At 39.2% G+C, this 13038-nt stretch overlaps 1 protein-coding gene across 5 annotated transcripts in view; it reads left to right on the forward strand.

Moving 5' to 3' along the window:
- Positions 1-13038, forward strand: part of cep350 (centrosomal protein 350) — a 274904-nt gene that overhangs the window by 162900 nt on the left and 98966 nt on the right. For 4 of the 5 annotated variants that reach the window (XM_059984922.1, XM_059984923.1, XM_059984924.1 and 1 more), the window contains exons 17-19: positions 1128-1291; positions 2597-2707; positions 11267-11314. In XM_059984922.1, coding sequence (XP_059840905.1) covers positions 1128-1291; positions 2597-2707; positions 11267-11314 — 323 coding nt within the window. The remainder of the gene's footprint in view (positions 1-1127; positions 1292-2596; positions 2708-11266; positions 11315-13038) is intronic. The other variant, XM_059984927.1, reaches the window with a different exon arrangement.

Below are 13038 nucleotides of genomic sequence, written 5' to 3' on the forward strand. Positions count from 1 at the left end.
CAACCACCCGCTCCCCAGGCAGAGAAGTTACGGAGCGCACGTGGCTTTTGACTGGCTTCCAGCTATCACGAGCGATCGAGTCCTTCTGGTGCGTCTCTCTGGGGTACCGCCTTTTGCAGTCCCCTTTTATCTTGACTTGCAGAGTTGTAGATGTCCATCAAAGTAGGGTGATGCAATCCCCACCCCCACATTGCCCGAGGGTGTCCATATCCGTGGTAGCTGTCACGTAGCAGGGTCATGCCCTTAGCACAGGTGTCTCTAAGAGCCCTGGCCAAAACCGTTACATTGTCTCTCATTTTCCTGGGTCCGAGACCCGAATTAGTAGTGATCTTGCGATTCTTCAGAAGGAGGGGGCTGCTCCCGCCCCTTCGGCCCCTCAGAGCTGTGGTACATTCATAACAATAGCACAATTAATAATGATGTGTTGGTCCTTTGCTTTATAATGAGGAATCGGATGTTGACCTTCAGCACCACCTCACATTGGGGCAGCAGAGTAGCATAGTGGTTAGCAAAATGCTTTACAGTACCAGCGACCCAAGTTCAGTTCCTGCCACTGCCCATAAGAAGTTTGTACATTCTCCCTGTGACCATGTGGGATTCCTCCAGGTGCTCCGGTTTTCTATAAGATGTAGGAGCAGAATTAGGCCATTTGGCCCATGGAGTCTGCTCTGCCATTCAATCATGGGTGACCCTTTTTTTTCTCTCCTCCTCAACCCCATTTCCTGGCCTTCTTTCTGTAAACTTTGATTTCCCCTCTTGGTCCAAGATCTCCTGGTTAGTAGGTTAATTGTTCAGAAGAGCCTATTTTGTGCTGTATCTCCATAAATAAATAATATGAAGCATAATTTTAGTCAGTTATCAATAGTATTGAGAATAATCACCTGTATGAAGGACTATTTATTGATTCCATGATAGAACTAGATACACATTGTATTTTAATCTTCTGCTTTCCTGAGTTCAACACACACTTAGATTTCACTTATCATCTATTTTGTTAGTTAATAACCAGCTTCCAAATGAATCCTGTTTTGGTAAAGGTTGAGGACATTTGTGAAGCCAGTATTTTTCCAAATATTTGACTGATTATTAAAATTATAAAATTCTCTGCTTTCCTGTCATTTTTGCAGCCTCCATGTTAAGTTCCCCACTTGCACTCCAGCATCGCATGAGTGCTGAACTTGCTTACTTGGATGCAATAGAGGACTCTGTTCGTCAGCTTTCAGAGATGGAGAAGATTCGAGGAATTGCACTTGCTCAACAGGAGAGTGTATCTTTGGCTCAGATCCTGAAGGTACTGATGTCTTCTGTTTCTGAAGTATTTTAAATTACATTGCCTGTGAATTTTCTCTGCAGGTTCTTTAGATAAATTCAGGGGAAACTATTCAGTGATAATTTTTGCTTATTTTGAGCCCTTTTTTTTGGTTCTGGACCCAATTAACATTCTGATCTTGAATTCTATTAAAACTTGGTTGATAGTGTACTTGAATTTCCCCAAGGTTCTAAAAATGTCAACTTTGCAAAGCTTTTTGTCAGAATCGTGTTTAGTGTCTTGGGCATATGTCATGAAAATTGTTGTTTTGTGGCAACAGTTCTTTGCAGTACTGTGGTGAACTACATATTCCTGTCTGGACACGCCCTGCCCGCTGACTGCTCCTGTGGCTCCTTCCACAGACCCCGGTATAAAGGCGATTGGAGGCACTGCTCCTTCCTCAGTCTCCAGGATGTTGTGTGGTGGTCGCTTGCTGCTTGTGCTTTCTTCCAGCCAATAAAACCCTACTGTAACTCACATCTCTGAGAGTTATTGATGGTGCATCAAGTACATAATAAAAACAATAGATTTATATATAGTATATAAAAATTAAATACGTAGTGCAAAAAGAGAGCAAGAAAAACTGAGGTCGTGAAGTGGCCCCACCAGACCAGTTGATGCACCCAGTCAGAATGCTCTCCATGGTATATCTGTTGAAATTTGTGAGTGTCTTTGGTGATATACCAATTCTCCTCAAACTCCTAAAGAAATATAACCGCTGTCTTGCCACCTTTGTAATTGCATCATATTGAATTGAATTCAAATCCTAAGAACTTCCTACAGGGGCACAATTGAGAGCACCCTGACTGGCTGCATCACTGCCTGGTATGGGAACTGCAGAGAGTGGTGCAGACAGCCCTGCACATCTGTAGTTGTGAACTTCCCATGATTCAGGACATTTACAGGACAGATGTATAAAAAGGGTCCGTAGGATCACTGGGGACCCAAGTCATCCCAACCACAATCTATTCCAGCTGCTACCTTCCAGTAAAGCGGTACCGCAGCATAAAAGCCAGGACCAGCAGGCTCTGGGACAGCTTCTTCCATCAGGCCATCAGACTGATGAACTCATGCTAATTTGAGTGTACTCTATATTACATTGACTGTTCTATTTATTATAATTTACTATGATTGCACATTTACATGGAGATGTAACGTAAATATTTTTACTCATGTATGTGAAGGATGTAAGAAATAATGTCAATTCAGTTCAGTCTTGTTTGGGGAAAAAGCCCCAGTGATATAATGTGAAGAGATGGTACTGGTTAATTGACTATATGTGTTTAGGCTCAGCAACAGAGACATGAGCATGACTTGGCCTTGCTGAAGCTAAAGGCGGACCAAGAAAAGTTGGCAACTCAGAAGCAGCTGGAAGAGGCCAAGCAGAAAGCAGCGCAGGTATTTGATCATTTTGCATGTGTCCAGACATGTAATTACTTAAGCGTTATTTTGTCCTTGGGTGTTGGATTTGTATTAAGCCTGAAACCTTTCACAGAAGTAGAATCATGACAGTAGGTGGCAAACCAAAAGAGGAGATACTAGCAGTGTTCAAAACTATGATCAAGATGGTGTTTTAATGATGGATCTTAAAAAGAAATGGAGAGTTGATGAAGATTAATGGCTCAAACTCCAGAGATTGTGTTTTTGGCAACAAGACAAGATGACCAATGGTAGAATAATAGGAATATGATCTAGTAGCCAGAGTTGTGGGAAGTTTGTAGAAATGACTGGGTTGTAAACAAATGGAAGGGAAAGGCCCAGAATTAAAAAGCAAAAGTTATTATTATCCCACACGTCAAATTCCATCAAACCAATGGGCATTATGGGTATTGACAAACAAGACTTAGTTAATAGCCTCAATCACTCCCTACCCGTATAAGCTCCTTTTCTATACACCTCACATAATTTTATATCTTTTCCTAACATGGGTTTTCTTCAAAGCCTGTTAGTTTGACCATGTTTTTCATCACCTGATGTTGTGGCTTGATACTAAAATTTTGTTGGCAGTTATGGTTAAGACCATAAGATATAGGAGCAGAATTTGGCCATTGAGTCTGTTCCACCATTTTATCATGGCTGATCCTTGTCGTTCCCAGCCCCAATCTCCTGCGTTCTCTCCGTATCCCATCATACCCTGTTTAATCAAGAATCTATCAATGACTTGATCTTTGCAGCCACCTGTGACAAAGAATTCCACTGATTCACCACTATCTGGCTAAAGAAATTCCTCATCACAGTTCTAAATGGATATCCCGCTATTCTAAGACTGTCATCCTCTGCTCAGACTCTGCCACCATGAGAAACATCATCTCCATATCCACTCTATTGAGGCCTTTCAACATTTGATAGGTTTCAATGAGATCCCCTCTTACTCTTCTGAATTTCAGGGAATACAGCCCTTGAGCCATCAAACACTCCTCTTATGATAAGCCTTTCAATCCTGGAATAATTTTTGTGAACTTCCTTTGAACTCTCTCCAATGTCAGCACATCCTTTCTTAGATAAGGAGCCCAAAAATTACCCACAATACTCGAGCCTCAGCATTACATCTTTACTTTTATATTCTAGTCCTCTGGAAAGAATACTAACATTGCATTTGCCTTTCTTACCACTGACTCAGCCTATAAATTAACCTGCATGAGGATTCCCAAGTCCCTTTGCGCCTCAGATCTATTGAAGTTTTGCTCTATTTGGAAAATATTATTCTTCCACCAAAGTACATGACCTCTATTCCATTTCTTGACACTCTATTCCATTTGCCACTTCTTTGCACATTCTCCTAATCTATCTAAGCCCTTCTGTAGCCTGTCTGTTTCCTCAGCACTACCTGCCTCTCCACCTGTCTTCATATTGTATGCAAAATTGGCCACTAAGTCATCAATTCCATCGCCCAAATCATTGATGTATAACAAAAAGAAGCGGTCCCTTCACAGACCCCTATGGAACTCCACTAGTCACCAGCACCTTTTATTGCCTCTTGCCAGTCAGACAATACTCTGTGTATGCGAGAATCGTTCCTATAATACCATAGGGTCTTAACTTGTTAATCATGTGCCTCCAAGTCCCCCAAAACTACATCCTTAACAGTCATTTCCAACGTCTTCCTAAATGGCTTCTCATTTTCTTTCTTCTGCTTTCTCCCTTCTTGAAGAGTAGAGTGACATTTGCAATTTTTTCCAGTCCTTTGGAACCCTGTCAATATCCATTGAATCTTGAAAGATCATTAATAATACCTCCACAATCTCTTCAGCCACGTCTTTGACAATCCTGAGGTGTCGACCATCTGGTCCAAATAACTTATCTACCTTCACCCATTTCATTTTCCCAAGCACCTTCTCCCTAGTAATGACAACTTCACTCACTTCTGTCCCCTGGCACTTAGCGGCATATTGTTAGTGTCTTCCATGGTGAAGAATTAATGAAAAACAGTTATTCAGTTTGTTCACTGTTTAGTTGTTCTGCCCCTCCCCCCATTAATGCCTGTCCAGCATCATTTTCCAGCAGTCTTGAGATTTACTCTTGCATCTATTTTACACTTTATAAGTGTAAAATATCTTTTAATATCTGTTTTTATATTATTTAGCTTACCTTCATATTCCATATTTTCCTTTCTTTGACTTTTTAGTTGACTTCTGTTGGTTTTTAAAAGCTTCCCAATCCTCTAACTTTTCACAATTTATTATATACCCTCTCTTTGGCTTTTATGTTGGCGTTGATTTCTGTCAACCACCCTCCACATCCAAAAAATATCACTCCTGCGCAAACAGGAGGTGAAACCAGCAGCTCACTGTTACGATGTTACAATCTGTAGACTCACTTATTCGAGTTCTCCCAACTTGAGAAGAGAGGGAGAGAGTCTCCCTCTCCTCCTCCCCCCCCTCCCCCTTCCTCCCCCTGCACACGTGAGAGAGATCATGAGTGCAGGAGCCTTCTTTGAACAGCATTACTATTGTAACATTGACCTTTTGACATGCATTTTCTGTCTCCCGTTGCAATTTGTAGACCACATTTTTGCTACTGTTCGGAAATGTGTATACAGTCGGCCCTCCTTATCAGCGGATTCCACGTGGGCAGATTCAACCAACCATGGATCGGGAAAACCTGGAAGTTCTGTCTCCAGCACTCGTTGTTTGAGCATATACAGACTACTTTTTCTTGTCATTATTCCCTAAACAACTATAACAACTATTTACATAGCATTTACATTGTATTAAGTATTATAAGTAATCTAAAAGGCAGTCCCCGGGTTACGAATGAGTTCCGTTCCAGAGTCCGTCTTTAAGTCAGATTTGAAGTCGGAACAGGTACATCTGGTATTATTTAGCGTCAGTTAGTCAAACGTTTTTCTTAGTATATAGTACATATTTTACCTTTCTATGCATATGAAACACGTAAGAAGCATACGTGTTTCAATAATTAAACCACTGCATTGCTTAGTAATAATTGTAGCTTTCATCAGGGCAGGGCCTTTCACATGCTTCATTAAAATTGTTCCAATTGTTGGCTGACTACAGACCAACGCTTTTCCAATGACCAATGGCGTTTCACCTCTTTCCGATCGCTTTATTACTTCCACCTTATTTTCAATCATGATTGTGATTATTTTCGTGAACAGAAATACTGTGGATTCAGAGCTGCACCGCCGGATCCTAATGTCCACCGCACTGAGACATGTTAAATAAAGTCCGGGGTTCCACTGGGTCCTAAAGACCACCACACTGGAACAGGTTAAATAAGGGACTTGAGCATCTGCGGTATCCGCGGGGGGGTCTCGGAACCAATCCCCCATGGATAAGGAGGGCTGACTGTATAATTCCTATCAGGGTCTTTTTACCCTTGCAGTTCCTTACCTCTACCTACAACAATTCTACACTTTCCAATCCTGTATCACCCATTTCTAATTGGATTTCATTTTTTTTAAATGACAGAACCATCCCAGCGCCTCTGCCTACCTACTTGTCTTTTTGATACAATGTGTATTCTTAGATGTTATGCTCTTATTTTCAACCATGATTCAAGTATGCCCACAACAACATACATACTAATCTGTGACTGTACTACAAGTTCATCAATCTTATTCCCTATGCTGCGTTCAAATAAAGCACCTTCAACCTTGTATTCATCACCCTTTTCAAATTTGTCCTCGTTTTACGTTACAGCTCATCCCGTTCACTGCAATTTTGCCCTATCATCAGACTCTCCTTGTTATCAGTCTCACTTCACACTGACTCTGTTTGTAAATCAACTAACCCATTACTCCAGTTCCCATTCTGACCCCAGCACCAGTTCCTCAGCCATGTGATTATCTGCCAGATGTTCCAGTTCTTACCCTCACTGGTGTGTGGCACAGACAGCAATCCAGAGATTACTACCCTTTTCTGCTCTCTACCTTGCTCCCAAAGTCTCTCCAGGACCTACTCCCCTTTCCTGCCGATGTCATTGTTGCCAATATGTATGAAGGCTTCTGGCTGCTCACGCTCCTCCTTGGGAATGCCATGGAATGGATCTGAGACATTCCAGACTCTGGCATCTGGGATGCAGTATACCATCTGGGTGTGTCTATTGGGCCCACAGAATCTCGTCTCTATTCCTCTATCTATGGAATATTCTATCACTACTGCAGTCCTCTTCACCTCTTCTCTCTTCTCTGCCACAGCACCAGATTCAGTGCCAGAGACCTGATTGCTGTGGCTCCTACTTCCCCCTCCCCCAAGTAGGTCATCTTCCTCAAAATGTCCAAAATGGTATATTTAATATTGGGGGGACTGGCAACAGGGGTACGCTGCACTTCCTGCCCATTTCCTTTCCCTCTCCTGATAGTCACCCAGTTACCTGCCTCCTGCAACCTAAGAATAACTTCCTCAGTCTCCCATATGAGCCAAAGGTCATCAAGCTATAGCTCCAGTTCCTTAACATGTTCTCTGAGGAGCTACAGCTTGGTGCACCTGGTGTAGATGTGGTTATCAGGGAGCCTGGAGGTCTTCCAGAATTCCAACATCTCTCACACAGAACAAAAAAAAACCACCTGGAGCCATTCTCACTGCATTAACTGTGCCCTGACAGATGAGGAATCAAGAACAAGAAAGAAGAGGAAAGTTGCCAGACGCTTACCTTGTCTAAGCCGAAGAGCCAACTGGCCCACTCACACAATGGCCTGTCGACTTGTCCCTGGTTTATTTTTATTCACCCTAATTAATTCTGTTCACTGGGTGCAGTCTAACTCTGAAAACTGCTGTGTAGTGCTGCCTTTTTTTTTTATCTTCAGCTCTGGACCTAAATGAAATCACCACTTCTTCTTGTGCTCCCGCTCACTGATTGGGCAGAGTCCAACTCTGAAAGGTGTCAGTTGCATGTTTAAAAGTCAAAATTAAAAGATCTATTAAAAAGGAAAATTGTTAGAAATTTTCAGGTCAGCTGAGCTATGGACTGAGCAGCAAATTTATTTGGATGCGAAGTCAACAACAAAGACCAAATTTTGATTATTTCCCTTTTTTTTATTTACCAGGAACAAGGTTAACTCGTAACTGCTTAAGCCATTTCTGTGACATTTGCATCTCCTAAGCAAATACACTTTTTAAAAGAGAAACATGGTATTACTTAATAATTAGCAACATTGTTCAAGGAACCCAGAAAGAAGCTTGATGCCTTGGAGCATCTTTGTCCAGAAAAGCAAATTGAAGCATGGGACTGAATTTTCTAAATAACATTTGACTGCCATTTGCTGACCAAGTGCTGTGAATGAACCTGCTTCACTGTCATGGAACATTAAGTATGGCTAGAACATAGAATAGTACAGCACAGGGTCAGGCCATTTGGTCCACAATGTTGTGCCGAACCAGCTAAAAAGCAAATGAAAAACACCTAAACACTAATCCCTCCTACCTACACCATGTCCATAATCCCTCCATCTTCCTTGCATTTATGTATCTATCCAAATGTCTTTTAAAATCCTCTTGTGTATTTGCCTCTACCACCGTACCAGGCATCCACGCCTCTCTGAGTAAAAAAAACTTACCCCTCTCATCCCCCTTCAACCTACCCGCTCTCACTTTCAATGCATGCTCTGTTGTATTAGATATTCCAACTTTGAGGAAACAGATGCTCTCTTAAATCACTATGCGTCTCATAATCTTGTAAACCTCTTTCAGATCACCCTTTAGCCTCCAGCACTCTAGAAAAAACAACCCAAGTTTATCCAGCCTCTTGTGATAGTACATGCCTTCTAAACCAGACAGCATCCTGGTAAACCGCTTCTGCACCCTCTCCAAAGGCTCAGCATCCTTCCTGTAGTGGGATGGCTAAAACTGTACGCAATACTCCGGATGTGGCTGAACCAGAGTTTTGTAAAGTTGCAACGTAACCTCCTGATTTTTGCACTTAATGCCTCAACTAATGAAAGCAAACATTCCGTAAGCTGCCTCAACCACCTTATTGACCCGCGTAGCCACTTTCATAGACTAAAGATCCCAAGATCTCTCTGCTCAGATCCCAAGATATCTTTCCCTTAACAGTGTACTGATTCCTTGCATTTACCTTAACTAGGTGCAACTCCTCACATTTACCTGGGTTATACTCCATCTGCCATTTCTTAGCCTATATCTGTAACTGATCTATATCATGCTGTATTCTTTGCCAGTCTTGTATACTATCCACATCCCCACCAATTTTTGGATTATTTGCAAATTTGCTAACCCACCCATCCACATTTTCATCCAGGTCATTTATATCCATCACATACAGCTGAGGTCCCAACACAGATCCCTGCAGAACTCCATTAATTACAGACCTCCAACTTGAATAAGTCTCTTCAACCACTACACTCTCTATTCTATGCACAAACCAGTTCTGAATCCAAACAGCCAATTTGCTGTGGATCCCATGCATCTTAATCTTCTGGATTCGCCTCCCATGAGGATGTTTGTCAAACGCCTTACTAAAATCCATGTAGACAACATCCACTGCCCTACTGTCATCAATCTCTCTCGTCACTTTGTGAAAAAGAATCAATCAGGTTGGTAAGGCACGGGTCTCAAGATGGCGCTTATGGAGTGAAGCGGTTTTAGGCTTTGCTTCAACCCTTTTACTTTTTTTTAACCTACAAACACCCCCTAATTAATCTTTTTATACCTATTCTAAAGGGGTTTAAATGTATGAAATTTTTTCAACTGTTTGAATCATTTTCAACTCGCTGAAATGTCTAGAGCAAAGGAATCGAAACGGGCGAAAGAACCATTAACTTTAGAAGCAATTGCGAATCTTATGGACGACAGACTTGAAAAACTGGAGAGTAAATTAACCTCAAAGCTTCCTACGTTCGATGAAATTTTAAAGACATTTGACGCAAAACTTCAAGCACTTACACTGGATTCACAAAAACAACAAGCAAGTATTTTAGCTCTTGAAGAAGCCGCTCGCCAGAGAGATCGTATAATTGAAACTTCGCAACAACAGCAAGTTTCGACTTCTCAACAGATGGATCGTTATAAATCTAAAATCACTGACCTTGAAAACCGCTCTCAAGGACAAAATCTCTGGTTAATTGGGATTCTGGAAAAATTTGAAAAGGGCGATCTCATTGTATTTTTCTCCAAATTTTTAATGGATGTCTTTGGCTCAGAAGTACTGGATTCCCCTCCAATAATCGACCGTGCACATCGCATTTCTCATTTTCATTCAGATTCAAGTTTGAAACCACGACAAGTAATTCTCTGGATCTATTATCCTCATACCAAAGAGCGTTTGATTTGGGCTGCCCGGAAAAAGGGTATGATCAGCTTTCAAGATTTTAAATTCTGTATTCTGGAAGACTATAGTCCCGAAGTTTTAAGGGCAAGAATGGCTTTTAAATCAGTTATGTCGGAAATTCATCAGGAAGGCTACAAGCAAGCGCTGTTATTTCCAGCACATTTGAGAGTTACTCTCAATGATGGAACTTAACGGTTGTTCAAATCTCCAGAGGATGCTCAAAGATTCCTTGAAGAATAACATTTTATTGTTTCTATGGGTTGACTAATGTAATAATTAGTTTATAGATTTGGATCTTTTATAAAATGATGTTTTTTTTACGTGATGGCTTACACGTATTTCTTATACACGGTAAAAGTCCAGTTTTGGTTTATTCTGAGTTTGTTCTTTTCATATTATTAATCTGTTTTGAAAGTAATTCATTAGGGTTTTCTTTTGTTCATATACACTTTTTAAAATATTTTTAATGTTTAAATATTAAGATTTTTAAAAAAATAAAATGTTATTTCTTCTTCCCGAAAGACCTTAGTGCTTGTAACGTCACATCCGTTTTGATGTGTCTGAATAAGTTTAAGGACTTTCTTTTAAAACACCAATACAATATTATCCATTTATGGGTTTTATCGTTTTAATTTTTGTTATACCAACCCTTTCCTATCATATGGGTGGTTTGTATCTTTTATTCAACTTTTTTTTGTTTGAGTTGCCTTCTTAAGACATGGGGGTAATTTTGGTGTTAGATTGCTTGCTTGCCTCTTTTTGGCTTTTTTCCTGGGATTTTGAGGGTGGAGGGAGGGGGATTTTTCTTTTCTCTTTTCTTTTTGCTTGCTTTATGCTTAGTTTTACTTCATGGGCTGATATGAGACTACAAAAATGGTTGCAGTGTCATGACTTCCGGTTCCTCCTTGAACTTACTTCCTTCTTCCGGATTTATGAGTTGATCTTTTTTTTAACCTTATGTGTTAATTGTAATAAATATTGTCAATATGGATAAGATTATTAATTTTGTTTCTTGGAATACTAATGGTTTAAATCATCCGATCAAACGGAAAAAAATATTCAAAGTATTCCATAGAATGAATGCTAATATTATCTTTGTACAAGAGACTCATGTAAGGAAGGTGGATAGTCAACGCTTTTTTAGGTTTTGGAAAGAACAACAATATCACTCGAATTCTCAAGCGAAAGTAAGAGGTGTTTCCATTTTTATAGATTCTTCAACCTCCTTTATACACCATGAAACAATTTCAGACCCACAAGGTAGATTTTTGCTTATTACTGGTCTTTTTAATCAAAAAGTTGTTTTAGTTAATGTTTATGCTCCAAACACTGATTGTCCTGAATTTTTTAAGTGTCTATTTACATCCTTTCCCAATTTGAATCAGCACATGCTGATAATGGGTGGGGATTTTAACTGTTTAAACCCTTTGATGGATAAATCTAAGCCCACCCAAGCTCTCCCGAATAAATTGGCCTTTCTTATTAATTCCTTTATGACTGATTCTGCAGTTTCTGAAATTTGGTGTTTTATACACCCCAATGACAGAGTTTTCATACTTTTCTCATGTTTATCATAATTACTCAAGAATTGACTACTTCTTTATTGATCATCGTTTACTCACAGATGTTATCGATTGTAAATATGACTCTATTACCATTTCTGACCATGCACCTTTGAAGCTATCTATTAAAACAATGGACTCATCTACTAATGCTAAATCTTGGAGATTTAACTCTATTTTATTGCAGGACTTAGACTTTGTTAATTTTATTAAACACCAAATTGATTTGTTTTTCTCAACAAATTCTACAACAGAGATCTCTAGTGGAATTTTATAGGACACTTTTAAAGCATTTATTCGTGGACAGATTATTTCATACTCTGCTGGAGTTAGGAAACGAACTAATTCTAAAATATTAACATTGGTAGATAAAATCAAAGCAATTGATAAGATTTATTCAGTGACCCCCAGTAAAGAACTTTATAAAGAAAGAGTGGAACTTCAAATGGAGCATAGTTTGTTATTATCCTCTTCGATTGAAAATCAGTTAATTAAATGTAGAACCCCGTTTTATGTACATGGAGATAAGTCTGGCAAATTATTGGCTAATCAATTGAAAACTGCTTCAGTTAAATGACAGATTACTAGGATTCGTAAACAAGATAGCACTCTGACGATCGACCATAAAGAGATAAATAAAGCCTTTCAAGATTTTTATAATTCCTTATATCAATCAGAATTTGTTGAGGATTCTCCTATAATAGATGAATTTTTAAGAAAAGTGAATATTCCAAAATTATCAGTAAAGGATAGTGTATTCCTAGATACACCTATTACAGAAACTGAAATAAAAAAAGGCTGTTTTTTCAATGAATTCCAGTAAAGCTTCTGGTCCGGATGGTTATACTGCAGAATTTTTTAAATCTGTTTCCTCTATACTTTCTCCTTGGCTTTGTAAAATTTTTAAAGATGTGTTAATTATAGGCAAATTGCCACAATCTTTTTATGAAGCCTCTATTTCTTTAATTCTTAAAAAAGATAAAGACCCTATTGAATGTGCATCCTATCGGCCTATATCCTTGCTGGATACGGATTTTAAGATTTTTAGTAAAATTTTGGCTACTAGATTAGAAAATATATGACCTCGAATTATTTCTAAAGATCAGACTGGATTTATTAAAAACCGCTATTCATCTTTTAACATTAGAAAATTAATTAATATTATTTATACTCCTTCACCCAAAATACCAGAATGTGTCATTTCCTTAGATGCTGAAAAACCATTTGATAGAGTTGAATGGCCATATTTATTTAATACGATGCAGCATTTTAATTTTAGTTCAAAATTTATATCATGGATTAAATTAATATACTATAAACCCTTAGCTTCGGTCTTTACCAATAATCAAAGATCTTTTTTTCAGTTATTCCGTGGTACAAGGCAAGGCTGTCCTTTAAGTCCTTTACTAGTTGACATTGTTT

Source organism: Hypanus sabinus, chromosome 11 (assembly GCF_030144855.1).
Source record: "Hypanus sabinus isolate sHypSab1 chromosome 11, sHypSab1.hap1, whole genome shotgun sequence".
Classification (NCBI taxonomy): Eukaryota; Metazoa; Chordata; class Chondrichthyes; order Myliobatiformes; family Dasyatidae; genus Hypanus; species Hypanus sabinus.